This window comes from Cetorhinus maximus, chromosome 4 (assembly GCF_964194155.1).
Source record: "Cetorhinus maximus chromosome 4, sCetMax3.hap1.1, whole genome shotgun sequence".
Classification (NCBI taxonomy): domain Eukaryota; kingdom Metazoa; phylum Chordata; class Chondrichthyes; order Lamniformes; family Cetorhinidae; genus Cetorhinus; species Cetorhinus maximus.
The window spans coordinates 119224714-119247860 of NC_135882.1; the positions used below are offsets into that span (position 1 = coordinate 119224714).

Sequence of the window (23147 nt, forward strand, 5' to 3'; positions counted from 1 at the left end):
ATTGAGATAAATAAAGATTAATTATAATCTCAAACACATAGTGGGAGGAGGAAATGATTTGAATAGGCTGTATACTCAATTGTTGTGAATTAAATCTTTTTAAAATTTTGTTCTTTCAATTTCCTCTCTATTTCTTTTCAGGTTATTAAAAACAACTTGAATCCCAGTTGGAAAGCATTTAAAATCCCTTTGCATTCCCTCTGTAATGGTGACTTGCAGAAGCCAGTCAAGGTATTCATTTTTGCTTAAATAAAGAAAGTTATACTACATATGTTCAAAAGGTCAGTTCTCATTAATTGAAAATATGAGAAAATATTTACTTAGGTTTACTGACATGATTCTGTAGTTACAGAGCAGGTTTTTATTGCTTTCAGCTTGACATGAAATTTGATCCTTCTGTGGGAAAGGCATCTGTTTTTCTAGCTAGCCATTGGTTGGCATGTTATTGCTTAACTGTGTACATGGGATGAAAAGGGTTTGTGACTCCTATGTTCTGTGGTTGCGTGGGTGGGACAGTATTGTGAATTTTGTATCGAAAATAGAGCTTTTTTAAAAGAAATTTACGTTTCAATCCTGGAAAAGTGTACATACTAATATTTGAGACATGGTTTGAGCTTTCTAAAAGCTGATCCTTCTAAAATGTATATTTAACTATAAGACCATAAGATGTAGAAGCAGAAGTAGGCCATTCGGCCCATCGAGTCTGCTCCATCATACAATGAGATCATGGGCTGAATTTTCCCAGAATTGTAGTAGCAGGCAGGTAAAATGGAGTTTTACCTTCCAGATGAAAATGGCAGGTCTTCATGCTGTATCTTCCTGAACCCGCCTCATTATATATTCACTCCCGCGAAACACGCCGTTTCTCTCATTCACCTGCTTGCCATCACCCCGCAGTTGCAACACGCCGGCCGCCATCGCTAAAAGGCAGCCGCCAGCAAAGCACTCATTGCCACCAGCTCACCACCTCTGCCCGGAGACATGGCCAGCAAAGGAAAAATGTCTGCAGCCCCCCGCCACCACCCCCCCGCTTCAACGACAGGCCCCTCAAGTGACTGCAGGATACCGTGGAGGCTTGACAAGGTGTGCTGTACATCCCCCCCCCCCCCCCCCCACCCCCACCCCGCTCTGGCCGCAGGACAGGGAGCAATGTCACCAACCCGGCTTGGGAGGTGGTGGTCAGTGCGAATGCCCTGCAGAGGAGGACAGCCACCCAGCGCTGCAAAAGGATGAATGATCATCTCTGTTCCGCCAAGGTAAGTCACTCTTTTCATCACTCCCAACTCACACATTCACAAACTCATCACACATCCACAGGGCCCTCACTCACTGCCAGTGCAAGGGACATCATCATTCACACACACTATCATTGTCCTCCTCCCATCCATGGGACCACTCACTGCCCACACAGGTCAGGCATACTTATCATCTAGCCCGGCAGGCGTCCTGATACACTCTCCCCATCTCTATCCATGCAGGACAAACAGGCTTACGGCAGGAGGGAAAGGTCACAGACAGGTGGAGGAATGCTGGAATTCAGTTCTGACAGAATTTGAAAACAAGCCAACCAGCTTGCTGGCAATGATTGGGACCGGTCCTGTACTGATGGTGAGGTCAGCGCTGCTCTACCAAGTGAGGATCTAGCATGCTATGAGTGATGTGCCCTCTTGCACAGCCCACAGCCATGCACTAATTATTTCCACTTGCTTTCGCAGGCACATCTGGGAAATAGCCGATGGAGTCCACGACCCAGAGCCTCCAAGCAAGTTGCGAAGAAACCTCTGCAGAGGAATCTGAAGGCACTCTCCCTGAAGTTCTGTCACAGCACTCACCCACAGCCTGCACCAGCGCAGACACACACACCTCGGTGGGACGTAGCTTTAGAGTAACCTCGGGATTACAATCTGGTGAGCACATCGCACTGATTCACAGCATGCAGAGGCAGGGACTTCCTACGTCCCTGGCACTTGGAGGACTACTGGAAGCCAGAACGTTGCTGAGTCTGAGTCAGATGACAAGCCCCTGGACTCAGCCATGGCACAGTTGTTGGAGCTGCAAAGGCTAGGGAATAACAGGAAGGGATGTCCAAAACAAAAACAAAAATACCTGGAAAAATTCAGCTGGTTTAAGTGGGGCTGGGACAGGTAGAGCTGGATAGAGGGCCAGTGATAGGTAGAGATTGTCAAAAGATGTCAAAGACAAAAGGACAAAGAGGTGTAGACGGTGATGATATTAGCTAAGAAATGTGCTAATGGTGATATTAAGGGTAGAAAGCAGGACGAGCAAGGTACAGATAGCCCTGGTGGGGTGGGGGGGAAGGGATCGAAATAGGCTAAAAGGTAGAGATAAAACAATGGATGGAAATACATTTAAAAATAATGGAAATAGGTGGGATAAGAAAAATATATATAAATTATTGGAAAAAGGGGGATCGGAAAGGGGCTGGGGATGGAGGAGAGAGTTCATGATCTAAAGTTGTTGAACTCAATATTCAATCCAGAAGGCTGTAAAGTGCCTAGTCGGAAGATGAGGTGCTGTTCCTCCAGTTTGCATTGAGCTTCACTGGAACATTGCAGCAGGCCGAGGACGGACATGTGGGCATGAAAGCAGGGTGATGTGTTGAAATGGCAAGCGACGGAGGTCTGGGTCATGTTTGCGGACAGACCGAAGGTGTTCCGCAAAGCGGTCACCCAGTCTGCGTTTGGTCTCTCCAACGTAGAGGAAACCGCATTGGGAGCAGCGAATGCAATTTACTAAATTGAGGGAAGTGCAAGCGAAATACTGCTTCACTTGAAAGGAGTGTTTGGGCCCTTGGATGGTAAAGAGGGGGGAAGTAAAGGGGCAGGTGTTACACCTTCTGCGGTAGCACGGGAAAGTGCCGTGAGAGTGGGTTGAGGTGTAGAGGGTGATGGAGGAGTGGACCAGGGTGTCCCAGAGGGAACGATCCCTGCGGAATGCCGCCAGGGGGGTGAAGGGAAGATGTGTTTGGTGGTGGCATCATGCTGGAGTTGGCGGAAATGGCAGAGGATGATCCTTTGAAAGCGGAGGCTGGTGGGGTGATAAGTGAGGACAAGGGGGACCCTATCATGGTTCTGGGAGGAAGAGGAAGGTGTGAGGGCGGATGCGCGGGAGATAGGCCGGACACAGTTTAGGGCCCTGTCAACCACCGTGGGTGGAAAACCTCGATTAAGGAAGAAAGAAGACATGTCAGAGGAACTGTTTTTGAAAGTGGCATCATCAGAACAGATGTGACGGAGGCGAAGGAACTGAGAGAATGGGATGGAGTCCTTACAGGAAGTGGGGTGTGAGGAGCTGTAGTCAAACTAGCTGTGGAAGTCGGTAGGCTTATAATGAATATTGGTGGACAGTCTATCACTGAAGGGATGTCCACTGCACTCCTCAGATTGCAAGGCATGATAGAGGAGCCCATCCGTCTTCAGGCTGAGGTGATAGCGCCAGCATTGCAACGGACTGAGGCCAGCACTGGCAGGATGGCGGCCGCCATGGAGATCTTGATCCAGGATGTCATTCCTGCACTGCTCTGCGGGCTTAACTCCATGGCTGATGCCATAGTTGGCCTCCAACAGTGTGTACGCGAGAGGGGTGCTGGGCAGCTCGATCTCACTCCAGCTACCCCTTCAGTTCACGGAGTCAGCCAGGGACCCTCGGGCACTCAAAGGGAAGGGGATCAGCAGGTGCATGCTCTGGGGCCATACACCCAGATGACCCTGGGAGTGACCGGCCCATCTGGCCACTCTCTTCCTGTGACCTCTGCAGATCCAGCTTCACAGGCCAAGGAGGTGCCACTGCCACACAGCAGGACCCCGAAAGCAGGCCGGGACCCTCCAAGTCTTGGCCCTCCAGAGGACGCCCGCCAAAGTCATCATAGACAGCGCTTCACGGTCAACAGGCTGCCTCCACCTCAGCTGTGGATGTCCGGGGAGCACTAAGACGTAGCGGCAGGGTTAGGACAGTTGAGGAGAATTAGTTGCACATCCTGGGCATGATTGTTAATCACTTGTACATAATGTTCACCATTGCCAATAAACTCCCAAGAATGTCTCCCTGCCTGTGGCTCCTTGTTCTGATGAGTAGTGTTCTTGTCACTCAGATGTGCAACCTTTCCGCACAAGATAAAAGGCAGATGTCTCAGTCCAGGGCCTCTTCCCTGTGCCCTGTGCAGCCTTCAGACCACAGTGATGGTCCAGCCTCACACTCCCTGGAAACATTACTGATGCCTGCACCTTGGCAGTGCTGGTTGTTGCTGCCAGAACATAGTGGGCAGGTGCCACAGAGTTCTCTCATATTCTGGTGCTCTCAGCATCTTTTAAGGCAGGGCTGACCCCTATAACATCAGCATCTGTGACCAGTGATGCTGTGCACCAGCTCCTGAAGGGCTGAGGTGCTGAAGGCGGACACAGCATCAGATGTATCTAAAGTTTCATGGCTGTGTCTCTGAGATAGCCCTGATCATGGAAATCTGCCATCGGCCAGACAGCAGTCAGACATTCTCAGAGGCCATGTGAAGATCTATGGAGTGTCCTCACTTCATGTTCGTGCCTCCGTGATGCTTGCATGGGTGGGCGGGCGGGCAGGCTAGGAGCCTGACCCCAATCATATCACTGTGGCTGTGCCTGATCTGTCTCAGTTGCAGAGGCATGGGCAGTTTATACAGGTGTCCCTAATGCGTGGCCACTTCCCTCGCCTACCCTGCCCCGCACTTCGATTGCCTGTGCACGGGATGCAGCGCCAGGGCAGTACTTGCCCCCCCGCCCCCCCCCCCCCCCCCACCCAGTGCCCCGAGGCCTGTAAACAGCAGGCGAGCTGTGGAGAACGCTGCTGTTCACTCAACTCAGTTCCCCCTAAGTGAAGCCTGCTAAGTGCACGTCGCCTGCGTGCTGTTGTGAGACACGTCGGCGTGCTTCCCACTGACATGGACGGACGATATGGCGGGGTTCCAAGAGCCTGGCGGGATGGCCTTTTAATTATATGCTCATGTATTACAATTAGCTCCCTGCCGACCCTTGGCAGGAAACGCAGCCCGCCACCAGTGGGCCACGCCATTGTGAAGTAGGTCCCACCATATTTTCTGCGCACGCTACCTATCATGCCCGCCACCAGCAGGCTCAGAAAATTCCGTCTCATGGCTGATCTGATAATCCTCAATTCCACTTTCCTGCCTTTTCCCCATAACCCTTGATTCCCTTACTGATTAAGTGCTTTACAAAGGGCCATATTTTGCTGGGGGGAAAAAATCAGCACTTGAATGATGCACACTGTTACTACACAGTGGCAATTTAGCCAGCTTAGAGTGAAGAAGTGATACCCATGAATTGTGAATTACCACAAATTACTGGTCAATGTGTACAGTCTACTATTAGCTTCACAAAAACAGCATCCAAAATCCAAACATCACTGATTTGCACATGAATTGCCCATTAAATTTGCCACAGAAGATTAAGCGTAATAACTGACAGTGTAAATGCCTTTTAAACAATATGGTAATTGTATTCTTTTTCTTTGCTTTCTTTTCATGCTCTTGTATTCTCTCTCAATCTAATCTTCTTTCTGCTCATTCTTTTCCTGTTTGACATTGAATTCATCTATTCAAACTCCAACTCCTCCATCCTTCCTTTGCTTATTTCTCAATATTTAAATCTCATGAATTAAGTACATACACTATCCTGTTCCCTGAGGCCTGAGATGCCTTGTTGCACTGGAATAAGCTTGCACGTCTAGCAGCTGTGTGGTCAAAAAAACATGTAAACCCAAATATGCATGAACAAGTCTGACTAATGGAGTACAACGTGAAACGCTTTGGGAAAATCTGGCCCTTTTTTTGTTTTAGCTTACCTCAGTAACAATTCATTCTGTGATTTGAACTTCGCTTCACTGTGCCAGGCATTTTAAAAAAATATGTTGCAGTACATTTAATTGTAATTTCTTTTCACTTGCATATAAGTTATATGATATAAACTAAGTTTGGGGCCATATTTTTTCAATTGATTCATGGGATGTGGGCATCACTGGCTAGGCCAGAATTTATTGACCATTCCTAATTGGTGGTGAGCTGCCGCCTTGAATCACTGCAGTCCATGTGGTGTAGGTACACCCACAGTGCTGTTAGGAAGGGAGTTCCAGAATTTTGACCGAGTGACAGTGAAGGAACGGCGATATATTTCCAAGTCAGGATGATGAGTGACTTGGAGGGGAACTTCCAGGTGGCGGTGTTCCCATCTATCTGCTGCCCTTGTCCTTCTGGATCGTAGTGGTCGTGGGTTTGGAAGGTGGTGTCGAAGGAGCCTTGGTGAATTCCTGATGTGCCAATCAAGCGGGCAAAGCAGCCAGGATGGCATCAAGCTTGAGTGAGAGCTGCACACATCCAGACAAGTGGACTATTCCATCACACTCCTAACTTGTGCCTTGTAGATGGTGGACAGACATTAGCAAGTCAGGAGGTGAGTTACTCGTCATAGGGTTCCTAGTCTCTGACCTGCTCTTGTAGCCACAGTATTTACATGGCTAGTCCAGTTCAGTTTCTGGTAAATGTCAACCGCCAGGATGTTGTTAGTGGTGGATTCAGTAATGGTAATGCTATTGAATGTCAATGGCCGATGATTGGATTCTCTCTTGTTGGAGATGGTCATTACCTGGCACTTGTGTGACACAAATGTTACTTGCCACTTGTCAGCCCAAGCCTGGATATTGTCCAGGTCTTGCTACATTTGAACATGGATTGCTTCAGTATCTGTGGAGTCACTTTGCAATCATCACTGAACATCTCCACTTCTGACCTTATGATGGAAGGAAGGTCATTGATGAAGCAGCTGAAAATGGTTGGGCCGAGGACACTACCGAGGACCTCCTGTAGTGATGTCCTGGAACTGAGATGGCTGACCTCCAACAACCACAGCCCATCTTACTTTGTGCTAGGTATGACTCCAACCAGCGGAGAGTTTTCCCCCGATTCCCATTGACTCCAGTTTTGCTCGGGCTCCTTGACGCCACACTTGGTTAAATGCAGCCTTGATGTCAAGGGCAGTCACTCTCACCTCACCTTGGGAGTTCCGCTCTTTTGATCATGTTTAAATCAAGGCTGTAATGAGGTCAGGAGCTGAGTGGCCCTGGCAGAACCCAAACTGGGCGTCAGTGAGCAGGTTATTGCTAAACATTTTTTTGACCCCTTCCATTACTTTACTAATGATTGATAGTAGGCCGATAGGGTGGTAATTGGCTGGGTTGGATTTGTGTACAGGACATACCTGGGCAATTTTCCACATAGCCGGGTAGTTGCCAGTGTTGTATCTGTACTGGAAGAGCTTGCCAGGGGCGCAGCAAGTTCTGGACATTTTCAGGCCCCATAGCCTTTGCACTATCCAATGTCTTCAGCTGTTTCTTAGTGTCACCTGGAGCAAATCGAATTGGCTGAAGACTGGCATCTGTGATGCTGGGGATCTCCGGAGGAGGTCAAGATGGATCATCCACTCGGAACTTCTGGCTGAAGACTGTATTCTTCAGCCTTATCTTTTATACTGATGTGCTGGGCTCCCCCATTATCGAGGATGAAGATATTTGTGGAGCCTCCTCCTCCAGTGAGTTGTTTAATTTTCTACCACCATTCATGACTGGATGTGGTAGGACTGCAGAACTTAGATCTGATCTGTTGATTGTGGGATTGCTTATCTCTGTCTATCACTTACTGCTGCTTATGCTGTTTGGCATGCAAGCACTGCTGTGTTATTGCTTCATCAGTTTGACACCTCACATTTAGGTGTGCCTGGTGCCGCTCCTGACATGCCCTCCTGCCATCCTCATTGAACCAGGGTTGATCCCCTGACTTGATGGTAATGGTAGAGTGGGGGATATGCAGGGCCATGAATTGCAGATTGTGTTTGAGTGCAATTCTGCCGCTGCTGATGGCCCACAGCGCCTTATGGATCCCCAGTCTTGAGTTGCTAGATTTGTTTGAAACCTACCCCATTTAGCACAGTGGTAGCGCCACACAACACGATGAAGTGTATCTCCAGTGTGAAGGCTGGACTTCGTCTCTACAATGACTGACTGTGCAGTGGTCACTCCTACAGATACTGTCATGGACAGATGCATCTGCGGCAGGCAGGTTAGTGAGGATGAGGTCAAGTATGTTTTTCCCTCTTTTTGGTGTTCTCACCACCTGCTGCAGACCCAGTCTAGCAGTTATGTCCTTTAGGACTCAGCCAGCTCACTCAGTAGTGATACTACAGAGCCACTCTTGGTGATGGACATTGAAGTCCTCCACCCAGAGTACATTCTGTGCCTTTGCCACCCTCAGTGCTTCTTCCAATTGGTGTTCAACACGGAGGAGCACTGATTCATCAGCTGAGGGCGGGCAGTCTGTGGTAATCAGCAGAAGGTTTGACCTGATGCCATGAGACTTCATGGAGTCTGGAGTCGATGTTGCAGACTCCCAGGGCAACTCCCTTCCCACTGTGCCACCACCTCTGCTTGGTCTGTCCTGCTGGTGGGACAGGACATATCCAGGGATGATGATGGTGGTTTCTGGGACCTTATCAGTAATGTATGATTCTGTGAGGCTGACTATGCCAGACTGCTGCTTGACTAGTCTGTGAGACAGCTCTCCCAATTTTGGCACTAGCCTCCAGATGTTTGCAAGGTCGACAGGGCTTAGGTTGCCGTTGTTGTTTCCGGTGCCTAGGCTGTTGCCGGTTTCATTCCTTTTTTTGAGGCTCTATAACAGTTTGATACAACTGAGTGTCTTGCTAGGCCATTTCAGAGGGCATTTAAGGGTCAACCACATTGCTGTGGGTCCAGAGTCACATGTAGGCCAGACCAGGTAAGGATTTCCTTCCCTAAAGGGCATTAGTGAACCAGATGGGTTTTACAAGAATCGACAATGGTTTCATGGTCATCATTAGACTTTTAATTCCAGATTTTTATTGAATTCATCTGCCGTGGTTGTATTCGAACCCTGGTCCCCAAAGTATTACCCTGGGTCTCTGGATTACTAGTCCAGTGACAATACCACTACGCCATTGCCTTCCCATAATTGCCTCACCATAATCTCAATTTCCCTCGGCATCCAAGGAGCCTGGTGCCTTGTTTTTGGTTCCTGACCTATCACCCTTTCCAGAATGTAACTAGCTTGTACCTAAAGCTTCCTTCCTTAAAGATCACCCATTGTTCTATTACAGTTCTTCCTGACCGTCTTTGATTCCAGTTTACCCTGGTGAGATCCCGCTCATAGAAGTTAACCCTGTTTCACTCTAGACATTCTACTTATATCATTCCTTGCTTTTCTCGATTTACTAATGATGTGATGATGACCTTGTGGTGTGATGATCACTCTTAACCAAGTGTTTCCTCACAGACAATTAGTCCACTTGGCCCACCTCATTTCCCAACACCAGATCCAGCAATGAATATACTTTTACAAAAACTATCTGATTGCTACAAATGTGGGATGAATTGTAGTGCAATTCTTAAACTTTCGGAGCAATTGGAATGGTGTCATAACTTAAAGGATAAACTTGTGGATTAGTCACCGGGCGGAATTTTCCAGCCCTGTTTGCAGCGGGGCCGGGGCTGGAAATTGCAGCGAGCCATTCAAACCACCGTTTACTTCAGTGGGGCTGGGAGATCCCGCCAGCGGGAGGAGTTGGAGCATTCTGGCCACCGCTCTTTGTGTTAGTGTAAAACAAATTAAAAGTGGCTTTTTAATTTCTGAGAGAGTATCTTTAGTTACTCAGTTACATAAATTGTAAATGATGCATTTAATTTCTTTATGGCAAATGCATAAATTTGTTGTGCTGTATGTAACTTCGTCTGGTGAGATTCAGAGGTATGTGGCTTGCACTTCGACTCAAAAGTCATTAAGGATTGCATTTTACACAAATGGTATGGTTCACCAGGGTTGGGATGATGAATGAATGTTTGCTTCATTAACTTTTCTTTTTTTCTTTTTACAAATAAACATCTCAACTTCTTTGTCAGGTGGAATGCTATGACTATGATAATGATGGATCACATGACTTAATAGGAACATTTGAGACCAACGTTGCCAAATTTCAAGAAGCATCACAGAACGCAGTAAGAATTTACCTTGATTTTGGTTTCAGTTGGTCACGAATTGTGTATGATGCTGAGATCTGCGGTTTTTGTGTGTATACTTGCAATTCATATTTGGTTATTCATGTATAATCAAGTCTCTGGTTACCTATTCAATATGATGGTTAATTTTGTATAATGTAATTGCTTAGAATTTACAGTACAGAGGCCAGTCAACTCAACAGGTCTATGACGGTGATTATGCTCCACTGGAGCCTCCTCCCACCTTGCATCATCTGATCCTATCAGCATGTCTTTCTAATATGATTGTGGTATTTTCTCTGTTTGCCATCTACCACCTTGTTGCCATGACAAAGGAAGCAATTATCCTAATTCTGGCTGGGAGTCCATCTAGCTTCAACTTTGAGGCTGGCAGGTGTAGTTCAATGGGTTGTTGCGGGGGGCATGGGGGTGTAGTCCAGCAGGTCACCCTGCTCGGGCCTCAGGCAGGAAGGGGAGGGTGCCTTCCTCAGGAGCCCCTTTCCATATTGAACTCTGGTGAGAGGAATTCTGACACCTGTGGAGTCGAGAAGCACTTTTGCTTCTCCTGACTTCAAGAACGGTGTTTATTCAAAAAAAAATTGCCTTTAGATGGTGATTTTGGGAACTGCTAATAAAGCCTGAGTGAGGCTAACACTTGCCCTACCAATTGCTAACTAATTTTGTAAAGTGGACAATAGGTCCCCCTCGTTAATATGTTCAAGGGGCACATAGGAGTGGGACTAAAGCCTGTGAAAATTGGGTGCGGTTCACCCACTGCTAAAATTGTATGGTTTCTTGGGTGTAAAATGGAGATGAGGCAAATAAATTTTTACCCCATAGTCCATACAGTGGCCATGACCATTGTTAATTTATATCTTTAAATGTATAGTTGAGAAGAAGAGTTCAGTTGTTTTAATGTTTTCATGTCAAAAGGAAATTTTTCCTCAGCTTTATTTGGTTTAGTATTATCACTACATTAATATCATTAGGAGATGCTGCACTTGGATTTTGATATTCGTGCTTCTCTCACAGACGGAGTTTGAATGTATTAATCCAAAGAAAAAACAGAAAAAAAAGAATTACAAAAATTCAGGGACTGTGATTGTTAAATCATGTCAGGTATGTTTGGATATTTTTTGTTTAATAAAATGCTTGTTTCTAAATTAATATCATGGGAATATATCCTTTGTGTGATTTTGGGTTAATGGATTAGTTTAGCTACCCAGGCAGTAAACTTAGGCATACAATTCCTCTCTTTTCTTGCCCAATGTTAATATTAAGTATAGAAAATAAATTGGCATTTATTGGTACTTAATAAATTGGTACTTTTCACATCTTTGGTAAGTCCCAAAGTACTTCACGATAAATGAGTAACTACATGGCTTTATGGGCAACTGACACAGCTAATTTGTGTAGAGCGAGGTAGCACAGTGAGATAAATAAACCAATTAATTCTCTTCTTTTGATTGTGTGAGTTGAAGGATCAGTGTAGGCTATGACACCAGAAAAATTCCATTTTCTTCACAGAAAGTGCATCTAAAATTGGCCTTGATGTATTGCATTTGAAAGACAGTACCTCCAACAATGCATTACTCTTTTAATAGTGCATTAAAGTATTAGTCTAGTTTATATGCTTGAGTCTTTAATGGGGCTGGAACTCGCAGAAGTTTAGCTCAGAGGCAAATCACTCTTGCTAAATCAAATCAAAAATTAAGTTTGAAGTGTTTATTGCAGACTTCACTTTTTTTGATAAAAACACATTCATAAAACACATTTAATACATATAAACTCCTTCAAGTGCTTAATCTCTTATGAAAACAAACAATTGTATTTACAGCCCCACATCAAAGGCAGCTCATCTCCTTTATATAAGCGCTTGAAGCTGTCAATCAAACTGAACTTAGACCATAAGACATAGGAGCAGAAGTAGGCCATTCGACCCATCGGGTCTGCTCTGCCATTCAATAAGATCATCGCTGATCTGATAATCCTCAACACCACTTTCCTGCCTTTTCCCCCATAACCCTTGATTCCCTTGCTGATTAAAAATCTGTCTATCTCAGCTTTGAATATACTTAACAACCCAGCCTCTATAGCACTCTGTGGTAAAGAATCCCACAGATTTGACTACCCTCAGAAGAAATTCCTCCTCTTCTCTGTTTTAAATGGACGTCCCCTTATTCTGAGATTATGCCCTCTGGTCCTAGGCTCTCCCACAGGGAAAAAACCTCTCCATCTACCCTGTCAAACCCCTAAGAATCTTATGTTTCAATAAGGTCACCTCTCATTCTTCTAAGTTCCAGTGAGTACAGGTCCAACCTACTTGACCTCTCCTCCTAAAATCCCTCCATACCAGGATCAACCTAGTAAACCTTCTCTTGGCTGCCTCCAATGCCAGTATATCTTTCTTTAGATAAGGTGACCAAATTTGTTCACAGTATTCTAGGTGTGGTCTAGCTAGTGCCTTGTTACAAGCCCTCCACTGTAATAATGATAGGTTGTGGAAGCTGTCAAGCAGCACTAATCCTATAATGATAACCTTCAGGCTTATGTCAACAGATTGCTGATGAAATTTCAAGCAGCGTCATAGCAAGCTGTTTTTTTTCCAAAAAAATTAAAGGGCTTGGTGACTTAAATAATTTGACAGCTTGATAGTTCTATTGAGGTTATCCACTTTTTACGTTCATTCATGTCTACTCTTAACAATCCCAAAGGGGCACCTTGACTCTCCAAATAACTCTGGCAGGTTTAGACTTTTTCCTCAAATGTCTAAAGCCACTTTGAACATCCCAGTAATGAAAAATTGTATCTGTTTGAAGGCAGCTGCACTTTTACATGCCCAGCGAAAATGGTCGGTGTTGGCTATGGGGCTGGGACTTCTAGAATTGGGGCTGTGGCACCATTTTGGCTAAGGCACAGAGCCTTTCCATCTCCATGAAAATTCAAGCCTATGATTCCAAATTGTTTTTGCTTTCCTGACTCAGCTCCCTGTGCATGGAGGGCCAATCCTGAAATTTTCAAAGTCCTTCAGGGATCTGGACCACTTGCCAATTCTATTTTTCTGAAGACTATTCACCTCATCTAACTTGGCTTACCGGTGTCACATCAGGTCATTTATGAATTGCTCATACTTCTACAGGGAAGTAGGAACTCCCTATGTAAGGAATTGAAGCTGACAGCCCTATGTCCATTCTCCTGTCTGGCCTTGCAAAGGGCAATCAGAGCTGTTTAAGTGTCACATAACAGATTTACCTGGAAAGCAGAAGCACAAAGAATAAAAGGGATTGTACTAACTTGGGTACCTAATTGGGTAAGGGATAGCAGGAATAGAGCAGAAGTGAATGGATGTTTTGCTGACTGGAGGGAAGTACTCAGTGAAGTTCAGTTTTAAAACTACTTACTTTCCTTATGACCTGAACATGGGTGTAGGGAGTACAATTTTGAAGTTGGCAAATGACACAAATTTTGGTAATGTAGTAAATAATAAGCAGAATAGTATCAGGTTTCAGGATGACATGGGCTGGTGAAATGGGCAGACAATGGCAGATGACGTTGCCTTTAAAATTTTGGTTGCTATGTGCCGCCAGTTTTTTTTTAATGCATGGTACCTTGAAATCTTTTTGCGCAGCCACACACATGAAGCAAGGTTTGTGTGCACAGCTGCGGGAACATTGGTAAATGCAACTTAATACAAATAAGTGTGAAGTGATGCACTTTTGGTGAAACAACATGAAGTGGCAGTATAATCTAAATGGTACTATTCTGAAGAGGGCGTAAGAACAGATGGAGGTGCATTTTCACAAATCTTTGAAGCTGGCTGGACAAGGTGGGAAGGCAGCTCAGAAAACATGTGGGTTACTTGGCTTTGGAAACAGGGTATTGAATCCAAAAACAAAGTATGTTAGTCCTTTACAAATCCCTGATGAGGCCTCAGCTAGAGTATTGTGTACAGTTCTGGGCACCACACTTAAGGAAGAATGTCAAGGTCTTTGCAGTGTTACAGAGGAGGCTTACAGAATGATGCAAAGGATAAGGGGCTTCAGAATGTGAAGTGTTTGGAAAATCTAGGATTGTTCTCCTTGAAGCGGAGAAGGTTAAGGGGAGACCTGAGAGGTATTCAAAATTATGTGGAGTTTTGATAGGGCTAGTAGGAAGAAACTTTCCTCTAGCAACTGTTTCGATAACCAGAGGTTATAGGTTTTAAAATAATTGACCGAAGAATTAGAAGGGAAATGAGAGATTTCTTCGCACAGAGGGTAGCTCATATCTAGAATACCTGGTGAAAGGTGGTGGAATCAGAAGGTCATGGATATATACTTTAAGAGGATTCTATTAACCCTATTGCCATTTCCTCATTCAAATTTAATTATTTTTAAATCAAACCATTAAGTTGAATTTTGAATGCCTTTGTATGTTAGGTAGGAAGGAAGCAGTGAAGCAAAGCAAGCTGAAGGTGAGGGGGTCTTTAGCTTCTCATCACCCAATCATGGGGGGAGTGGATAGAGGGTTGTGATGTGAGTAACAATGGAGCTAGAGTGAGGGGAGAAGAGGGATTGAGTGGGTCCTTCTGTAGAATAAGAAGTAGAGGTAGTGATGGGAATGGTGTCTGTAGAAAGGGAAGGAGATGGGAGAAGGTGAAAGGAATAAAAGAGGGAGAGAATGAGGTTGATTGTCACTAATGAGATTGAGGGAGTGAAAGGGAGGGGGAAGAAGGTTACATGAGTGCCATTTACTCCTTTCAACTCCATCCCAAGTGCAACCTACAGCCATTGTGACCTCTTTCACCATCCTATCGATTTCATACCACCCACAACCTCTCCAAAAAGGGAAAAAAAAGAAGACTGAGAGAAAAAAAAGGCAAAGATAAAAGAATAGTCACAGAAACATCAACGTAAAGGCGGGTGAGAAGGTGACTGTATTCTCCGAGTTGCCATATACACCATCAGAGATTATTAAAGTTGAATGAATCAGTCAAATAAAATGAATGTTGAATAAAATCCATGGCAAATTTGATAATGTACATAATCGTTTTTGCCACACAGTTAATGCAATTAAATATTTAATCAACAGGTTGTGAAAGAATATTCTTTCCTGGACTACATTATGGGTGGCTGTCAGATGAACTTTACTGTAAGTAAATTTTGTTTTCAATTTTATGTGAATTAGTGTAGTATCAGTGGGACTGGCAGTCACTTTTGGCAATTAATTTTCACATTGGATCAAAATGTGACACCTGCCATGTTTTCATTTATTTGGAAAATAATTGTGACTGGAGCTTTTTGAATGAATTGCAACAAACAAGAAGTAAAAACAGAAAATGCTGGAAACGCACAATCAGGCTGCATCTGTGGATAGAGGAAGGTAGGGTTAAAATTTCAGGTCCAGTGAACTGTTGTCAGAATCTTGCATGCTTTGCCTTCAATAACTCTTTCTCTAAATATTAAGCAGTTATTCTATGTGGCTACTTCGGTAAATTGAAGTTGTTGGATAATGTGCATCCTTCAAGATGTCAGCCAAGTCATTTGAGGAAACCATTGATCCCATAGCTGCTGCAAAGGTCAGCCTAGTTTAATATTTGCAAATAAAGCAGAAAATTGTGGAAACAATCAGCAGGTCAGGCAGAATCTTTGGAAAGAGAAACAGACTTAATGGGCTAGACATTAAACTCCACGCTGTGTTGGAAGCAGTGTGTTGCGGTAGTGTGTGGGTAAACTTGGAAGATAGCGCAGTGAGCCTGTCAGTGACTTTTAACGCAGCTATTGCATGAAAATGTTATTTCTGGGTTTCCTTACCAATCAATATAAGTAGGCGAGATGTCAACTTGCGTGAGGTGATTTCAGCTCCAGTTTTTAAAAGCACACTCCAAGAATGTAATTTGGGAGTCGGGAGCACAACAGAAGCAATTGGCAGAATAGAGTCCGGATGTTCAAAGGCTGTGCCTTGTTTTAGTGACACTCCCTGGATGTGTTTTGGAGAGCACGGAGAGGACAGCATTGCTTTTTTATGTGGTGATCAGATGGGTGGGCTGATGGAACTTAAGTGAACCCTGCAATTATGAGGACATCCTGGTAGCAATGAGTGTTGTTGATGGTTCATTGACTGCGTCATCTACTGCCAGTGCCTACTGCTCCTCTTTGTCACCTGAAGAGGCTTTGTGCTCTGCACCTCGTTCCACCTGCAGGTCCAAACTTCACTGCTGTATAATTTTGTGCAGAACTCAGCACACCACAACCATTCTAGAGAACCTGGCTGATATATATGAATGACACCCCCATATATATCCAGGCACTTAGTGTTTTCAGCAGGCCAATGGCTTACTCAGTGACACATCCTTTTGTGGCTTTCATTCTATTGCTCCTTGGCCACATTGGTTAGATTCCTCATGGGTGTCATCAACAATGTTTTAATTGGGTATTCTTTGCCTCCAAGCAGCCAGCCACTAAGTCTGCTTTTGAGGCACCTATCGGGGAAGATGGACCAGCACAGGATGAAAGTATCTTAGCAGCTGCCCAGGAATCTTGCTCTCACCTGCGTAAAGATTTTTTTTGGTTGCACTCCAATGGTACATTGATGAAGTGGAAATCTTTGCAGTTGATGAATATCCCTTGGGGTGTTTTAATTGCTACATGTGTGCAGTAAATTATGCCATGTGACTGTGGGAAGCCAGCCAAGCCAAAAAAACTTGACCCTGAGCACCTGCTCATTCTGACTGGCGTCATCCCGGGATAAATAAACATAATTGGCAGTCTGGCAAACAAGCCATTAATCATCCATCTGGTAAAGAGTGCCTTCCTCCGAAAGGCTGCAAATGTCTGCCATTATCTTGTACAACAAGAATTTTACATCCCATGGGTGGGCATGTGCCCTGTCCCATCCAGCTGCAGAATATCTTGATGATGCCACTGAGCGTCCCGACATCATTGTGCACTCGCGTAGTATCTCGCTCGGTGGGTGCACGCGGCAGTCGGCTGCCCACCCACCGACAATTAAATGGGCAATTAAGCCCATTAAGGAGGCGATTGAAAGTGGTTTTTCATGGCCCGTCCACATTTATGGTTGGCAGACGGGCCATTCTCCCAGGCGGCACTTATGTTTTTGTTTGAACCTTGATCCAGGGCAGGATGAAATCTCCGTGCGAAATAAAATAAAAAGAGGTATCTGGGGTCTGTTTATTTGAGTTATGCTTTCAAGTGCTTGAATGCGCTGCACGGACATATTTTGCAGCATTTTTGTCGTTTTGTTTATTCTGTGGAGGTGTGCAGCTCCCTGAGGCAACTGTCTGCCTTCAGGGAGCTCAATGGAAGTGCTCACCAGCACCTGCGGTGACATCGACGCCTGCCCCCCTTCCTACCTCTGCCGGCAGTGCTGAGCCTTTCTCCGGGCATGTTTCACGCTGGCTGTTAATTAACCAGCCAGCGTGAAATCATGGTCGGGTCCAACTTCCTGTCTGCTCCCAGGCCCGACAATCATGCGTGCCTGATGAGAGCAAATTTCAAGCCCCTGTGTTAATTGTATATCAATTTGTGGTTCACTATATGCAGGCAGAGGACATTGATTTGGGTTGTTACTTGAGCATAAATATTAAGAGACACTTTATTTTATGGGTAATCAAAAAAATCATACAAGAAAGATACTTACTGACACTGGGTTTGAGGATTGAGTTAGGAAGTAGATCCTTGTAATATTTCACTCTCAATAAATCTAAACTGAGTAAAGATTGGTGAAGGATGAAACCAGAACCAACTGGCTGTCAGAAGTTTTAATACCCTGAGCCTCTTGAGAAAGTTTATCCTCTACCTATAGCATCTCTGGCATGGTCTGCAGTGAGCTGCACTTCTCTGTTGATCCACCTTTCTCCTATTGAACTGCAGATCTGTGAGCAGCAGGTTGTTGCTGATTCTGCTGCTGGTGCTGGTCATCACCTTGATCCCCACCTGAAGTCAGAATAACACAATTTAAGCAGCACCCATGCTGATCTAATAGGCCAGAGCTTCAAAGTGCAGATCAAATGCTTAAACCTCCAAACTTGTAAAACTAACCTCCTGTCACAAGTGTTGTGAGTAAAGCCTTTAACACAAGCAGGCAAGAAAGCAGCTGAGAGTTATTGGTACTTACTTACATAATTTCCTGCCGTGTCCCCAGTGTCCTCCAGTGTGACTGTGTTCTCGCCTTGTTTTATCTAAGAAGTTCCAGATAGACTGAGAAACGCACGGAGCCACAATTGCAAAAGCAATGTTAATGTTTGCTATATTGAGCAATTAATATATTGAAATTGACAACCTACCCGACCAGGGTGGTGGGGGTGGGGGGAGATGTGTTTCCCACCAAATAACATTTTTTCAGGACTTTACCACCCTGCCCACCCCATCCACAACTAAACCCATGTTAAAGTTTCCCCAAATGTTTCAGGTCAATGACCTTTCTTCAGACCCTGCATATTTGTGAAGTACACTGACAATGTCTAGTGGTGAAAGATTCATCATTTGGAATTTGGAGAAGATAAACCAGTCATTTTATTTTTTTTAATTTCTAATTTGAGATCAGCATGTCAGTAAAGTCCATGATTCTATAAAACAAAAACCAAAGCAATTACAGGAGATGGAGTGGAGGCATTCAATAATGTTCTTTTGTCTCCATGCCCAGGTCGGTATCGATTTCACAGGTTCCAATGGGGATCCTCGTTCACCTGACTCTCTACATTATATAAATCCTAATGGATTTAATGAATACCTGATGGCAATATGGTCTGTTGGAATGGTTGTTCAAGATTACGATACGTAATGTATTCTTATTTATTTTGTTAATTGTATTACTGTGATATGCTTCAAATACTGGAGGATTCTGATCCATCATTAAACTAATAAATGCACATGTTCTTTTACATTAAATTATAGTTATTAGCTCTTGTCCAACATTTCCAAAAGATACCAATGAAATGTTCTGGGTTAAGACCAATTTTTTTTTAACCACATCCTCCCTTTTCTCACTTCGCGATCATTGATACAGACATTCAGCCACATTACATGCAAATATCAGAGACACCAACTTTTGAGATACATTGTCACTTTCATTGTGTGTAGGTAGATTATTCAATTTTAAATTTCACTAAATGAATCTTGCAACTTGAAATTGTTAAATCCACAATGGATGCACATTAATTATTTTCTTACAGTCTATGCAGCAATTTCTGTGATCGTGTGAAATAGTATATGTGTGCCATCAACTGACAAACACAGATGTAATTAGAGAATGTGGTTGCCGATGTGTCAGCATATCAAATGTTGGTATGTGGTGAGAGCTTCTCAAGAAGATAATGTCATAACCACCCGGACTTTGTAAGGACTGGAAAAAATCCACATCATCCTTTAAAAAGTCATATTTTAAGTTTTTTTTTATGACCTGACAATGGTGTTGGGTTATAAAGAGCAAGTTTTAAGAGAACAATAGTGTTTGTTTAAAACAAAAACAAAAATACCTGGAAAAACTCAGCACGTCTGGCAGCATCTGCGGAGAGGAACACAGTTAACGTTTCGAGTCCGAATGACCCTTCAACAGAACTAAGTAAAAATAGAAGAGAGGTGAAATGTAAGCTTATATTTCACTTCTCTTCTATTTTTACTTAGTTCTGTTGAAGAGTCATTCGGACTCGAAACGTTAACTGTGTTCCTCTCTGCAGATGCTGCCAGACTTGCTGAGTTTTTCCAGATGTTTTTGTTTTGGATTTCCAGCATCCGCAGTTTTTTGCTTTTATCATAGTGTTTGTTTATTTTGTTCTGAATTTTTTCCAAAAAACTACCTTGCTATAAATATTTATCTGTCATACAGAAATCTGTATGTTTGATAAAGTACTTTTCTAAAAAAAAAGAAAAACATTTAAAAGAGAAAGAAACCCAGCCACATCATCCAGGTTTGTTCTGATGTTTAATAAGCTTCGGAACTGTCTAAAGTCAGTTCGACACACATGCTGCCAAGGAAGCGCAGCAATTAGATTTTGTGGCCTTAAGGTTATACACAGATTTTAGCAACAGAATAATACTGTGAATAATATGTAACTGTCAGATATCCGATGATAAATCAAATACAGGAAGAAAACAACATTTTCTTTTTTAGTTTTTCATATTGAATTCTAAGCTATTGATCTGAGGGAGTTGCTACTAGGAAATGCACGAGAGTCTTGTGGGCGGTGGGGGTAGAGGGGGGGGCGGGGGGGTGACTTTTTTTTTTGCTTCTTCCTGGTCCAGTTCTACTGGAAATTACCTACGAAGATTATCACTGGGCTTGAAAGCTTGTAGCATTGAGAGTTGCATCATTCTGTAGCACCACAATTCACTGGACCACTACTGTTATTGGCTATAGAGGATACGTGGGGTGGGCATGGGGGATATGAGGAAGCATGGGGTGGGTGGGGTTGTGAGGGGGTTGAGGTTTAGGGCCATATAAATGATGTTGGGAGCTAGGCTATTGTCCCTGAGAACTGAGGCAAGCCTTTGAACCAGCCGGCCCCCGCTTTGAACTGTACTATGAATAATTAGTATTTTTCCTGCACAAGTGAAAAATCATTGGCCCAGATTTCCTTGGGCTTGTGAAATGCGAGCTGGGCTGCCTTCCGACTGCCGAAACACAAGTCTGCCGCCAAACCCCATTCCTGGTATGTTTGTTTCTCTGATAGACATGGGAAGGGGAGGGGTTGGCTTTTGTGAGCCATGGTGCAATATGGAAGGAGAGTAGATACAGAGGTAGGCTGGTTCGAAGGCCATCTCAGTTCTTGGAGACAACAGCCCAGATCCCAACATTAGTTATATGACACCTAAACCTCACCCCAACCCCGCCCACCCCATGCCCCCTCATACTCCCCATGTGTCCTCCTTTGCCACTCACCCAGTATCCACCATGTACAGCCATCAGGAGCCATATAATAACAATGGGGATTATTTTAAATGCAGGTGAAAAGAAACTAAATCTGTAACAATTTAATAAAGCTCTAATTCAAACAACTGTCATTGATACTGCAAAGAAAAAAAACCCAGTAAATCCCCTTAAGTGGTCATTAGTGGTGTAAACAAACAACCCTGTATTCAGAAACTACATAAAAGGCAGATAATGTTATTGCAGCTTCCTAAAACTGTCAATCACTCCTCTGAACAACTGTGTTAATAGACCACCTACTAAATTGAGTATAGCCTTTGGAACTCAACCAAGCATTCATAATGGCTGCAGCTATCAAAAACACTAGCTTGCAGCTCTAGACCCTGAAACTGAGAGATGGATGGTGTTACTTTTCTGTTTCAAAGCAGATTACTTGTCAATCATTGGAGAAGGTGTTTTGTTAACCTGCAGCAGCGGAACAACTTTTCCTCAAAATCAAAGATCTCTGGACATTTAAATCAAAGTCCAAAACATGACAAGAGAATTTCCCATCACATTTTTCTATATTTTTGAATGGATTATGGCACTTTTTCCAATAGGAATAATATTGTAATGAATCTCAACACTTGTGCAAAGCTGGTCAATGTAATGATCAACTTACCTAGAGCCCTATGATCAATCACTGCATTAAAACACATCTGCGTTACAATGCAGCATCAAATAGTAACATTTGAAAGTGCCAAACAGTTAACACTTGCCAGTCAGAATGTTCTAGGCTCCTCAGCAGGCTTCTTCCAATGGTCATGAACAGACCTGGCAGGTTTTTTTTTTTTTAAGGCTTCCAAAACCCACACCAGCATATGAAGATAGTGGAGGGAAGGGAATTCAAACTTCTTAAAGGGCTCACAATAGCAACCCTGACCTCAGACAAGGTGGGTACAGGGTTCGCACTCGAGGCTTCCCTGCCCTCGAAAGGGTGACACAGAGATAGCTCAGGGTTGGGAAGGCACTGCAAATTGGAATTTACAACTAAAAATCCTAATTTTTTTTTACTTTCCCGACTTCATTCTCACCTCCACCGGGAAACGAAAATCCAGCCCATTGTGTATAAAATAAACTACAAAATATTTAGCTATGATCTCCTGCCAGATATCTTATTTGATGATACCACTCATTCCTTTACAGAGACAAGATGTTCCCAGCATTGGGATTTGGTGCACAGATACCCCCTAATTGGAAGGTAATAAATCAATTACATGAAAGAATATTTTGCTTCATTGATACCTTGGTTGTCAAATCTTATGTGACATTTTTTTTCCTTTAGGTGTCACATGAATTTCCAATTAACTTCAACCCTGACAACCCATTCTGTGCAGGTATGGAGAAGTGCAAAACTGTGTAATATTGGGTTAAAAATAGTCAGTCATGGATGTTGGGAATAATGGAAATATATTGTTAGAAACAGCTTTGATCTTAACTTAGCATAAATATATGTTATCTCATGGATTAGACAGCAAGGCTATTGTGCCACCCTTCACTGTCTACCTGGATTTCACAGAAATGACAAGTTGCTGATCTCAGCCTTATTACTGGAGTGATGCTGAACTAAAGGGAGGAATATTATTTCTATAACCGAAATAAACACTAAACTGAATCTCCACATTGTTTGTGTATAGAGTACTCCAAAACACTTTGCCTTCACAATCATGTTGAATTAACTACAATTTCCTGAAAACTGAACGTAGCTGAAGAAAAATAAAAGTCTCCAGACAACCTTCACTTAAAAAAACATTGAGGGTTGAAAATCTGCACATATTCAGGGCCTGCTTTTTGCTGCTCTAACCCTGTAAGTAATCTCACTGATGAAACTATGGAGCTTAATTTAATATTGTTACAGCATCTACTTACTGCTCACTATAACACTTTTTGAAAAGCTTTTAACAATGGTACTTTAACAAGAAGCCTATGCAGTCACTTAATAAAGAAAATTATAACATACAATTTGTTTATCAATTTGCAAAGCAGCGTAAAGGGGCAGGAAAAATACATAGAACCATAGAAAAGTTACAGCACAGAAGGAGGCCATTCATCCCATCTTGTCCATGCCAGCCCGAGGACACCCAGGTGCCCTTTCTAACCCCACCTTCCTGCACCTGGCCCATAGCCCTGCAGTTTACAGCACTTAAGGTGCAGAT

General features: G+C 43.7%; 2 protein-coding genes across 3 annotated transcripts in view; both read left to right on the forward strand.

Moving 5' to 3' along the window:
• The window catches only part of LOC144679844 (copine-3-like), a 750377-nt gene that overhangs the window by 637950 nt on the left and 89280 nt on the right, over nucleotides 1–23147 (forward strand). The gene's annotated exons all lie outside the window — the stretch shown is intronic.
• Nucleotides 1–23147, forward strand: part of LOC144679843 (copine-3-like) — a 98197-nt gene that overhangs the window by 54105 nt on the left and 20945 nt on the right. For both annotated transcript variants that reach the window (XM_078540690.1, XM_078540691.1), the window contains exons 7-13: nucleotides 142–231; nucleotides 9991–10086; nucleotides 11119–11205; nucleotides 15157–15216; nucleotides 18730–18863; nucleotides 22138–22192; nucleotides 22277–22328. In XM_078540690.1, coding sequence (XP_078396816.1) covers nucleotides 142–231; nucleotides 9991–10086; nucleotides 11119–11205; nucleotides 15157–15216; nucleotides 18730–18863; nucleotides 22138–22192; nucleotides 22277–22328 — 574 coding nt within the window. The remainder of the gene's footprint in view (nucleotides 1–141; nucleotides 232–9990; nucleotides 10087–11118; nucleotides 11206–15156; nucleotides 15217–18729; nucleotides 18864–22137; nucleotides 22193–22276; nucleotides 22329–23147) is intronic.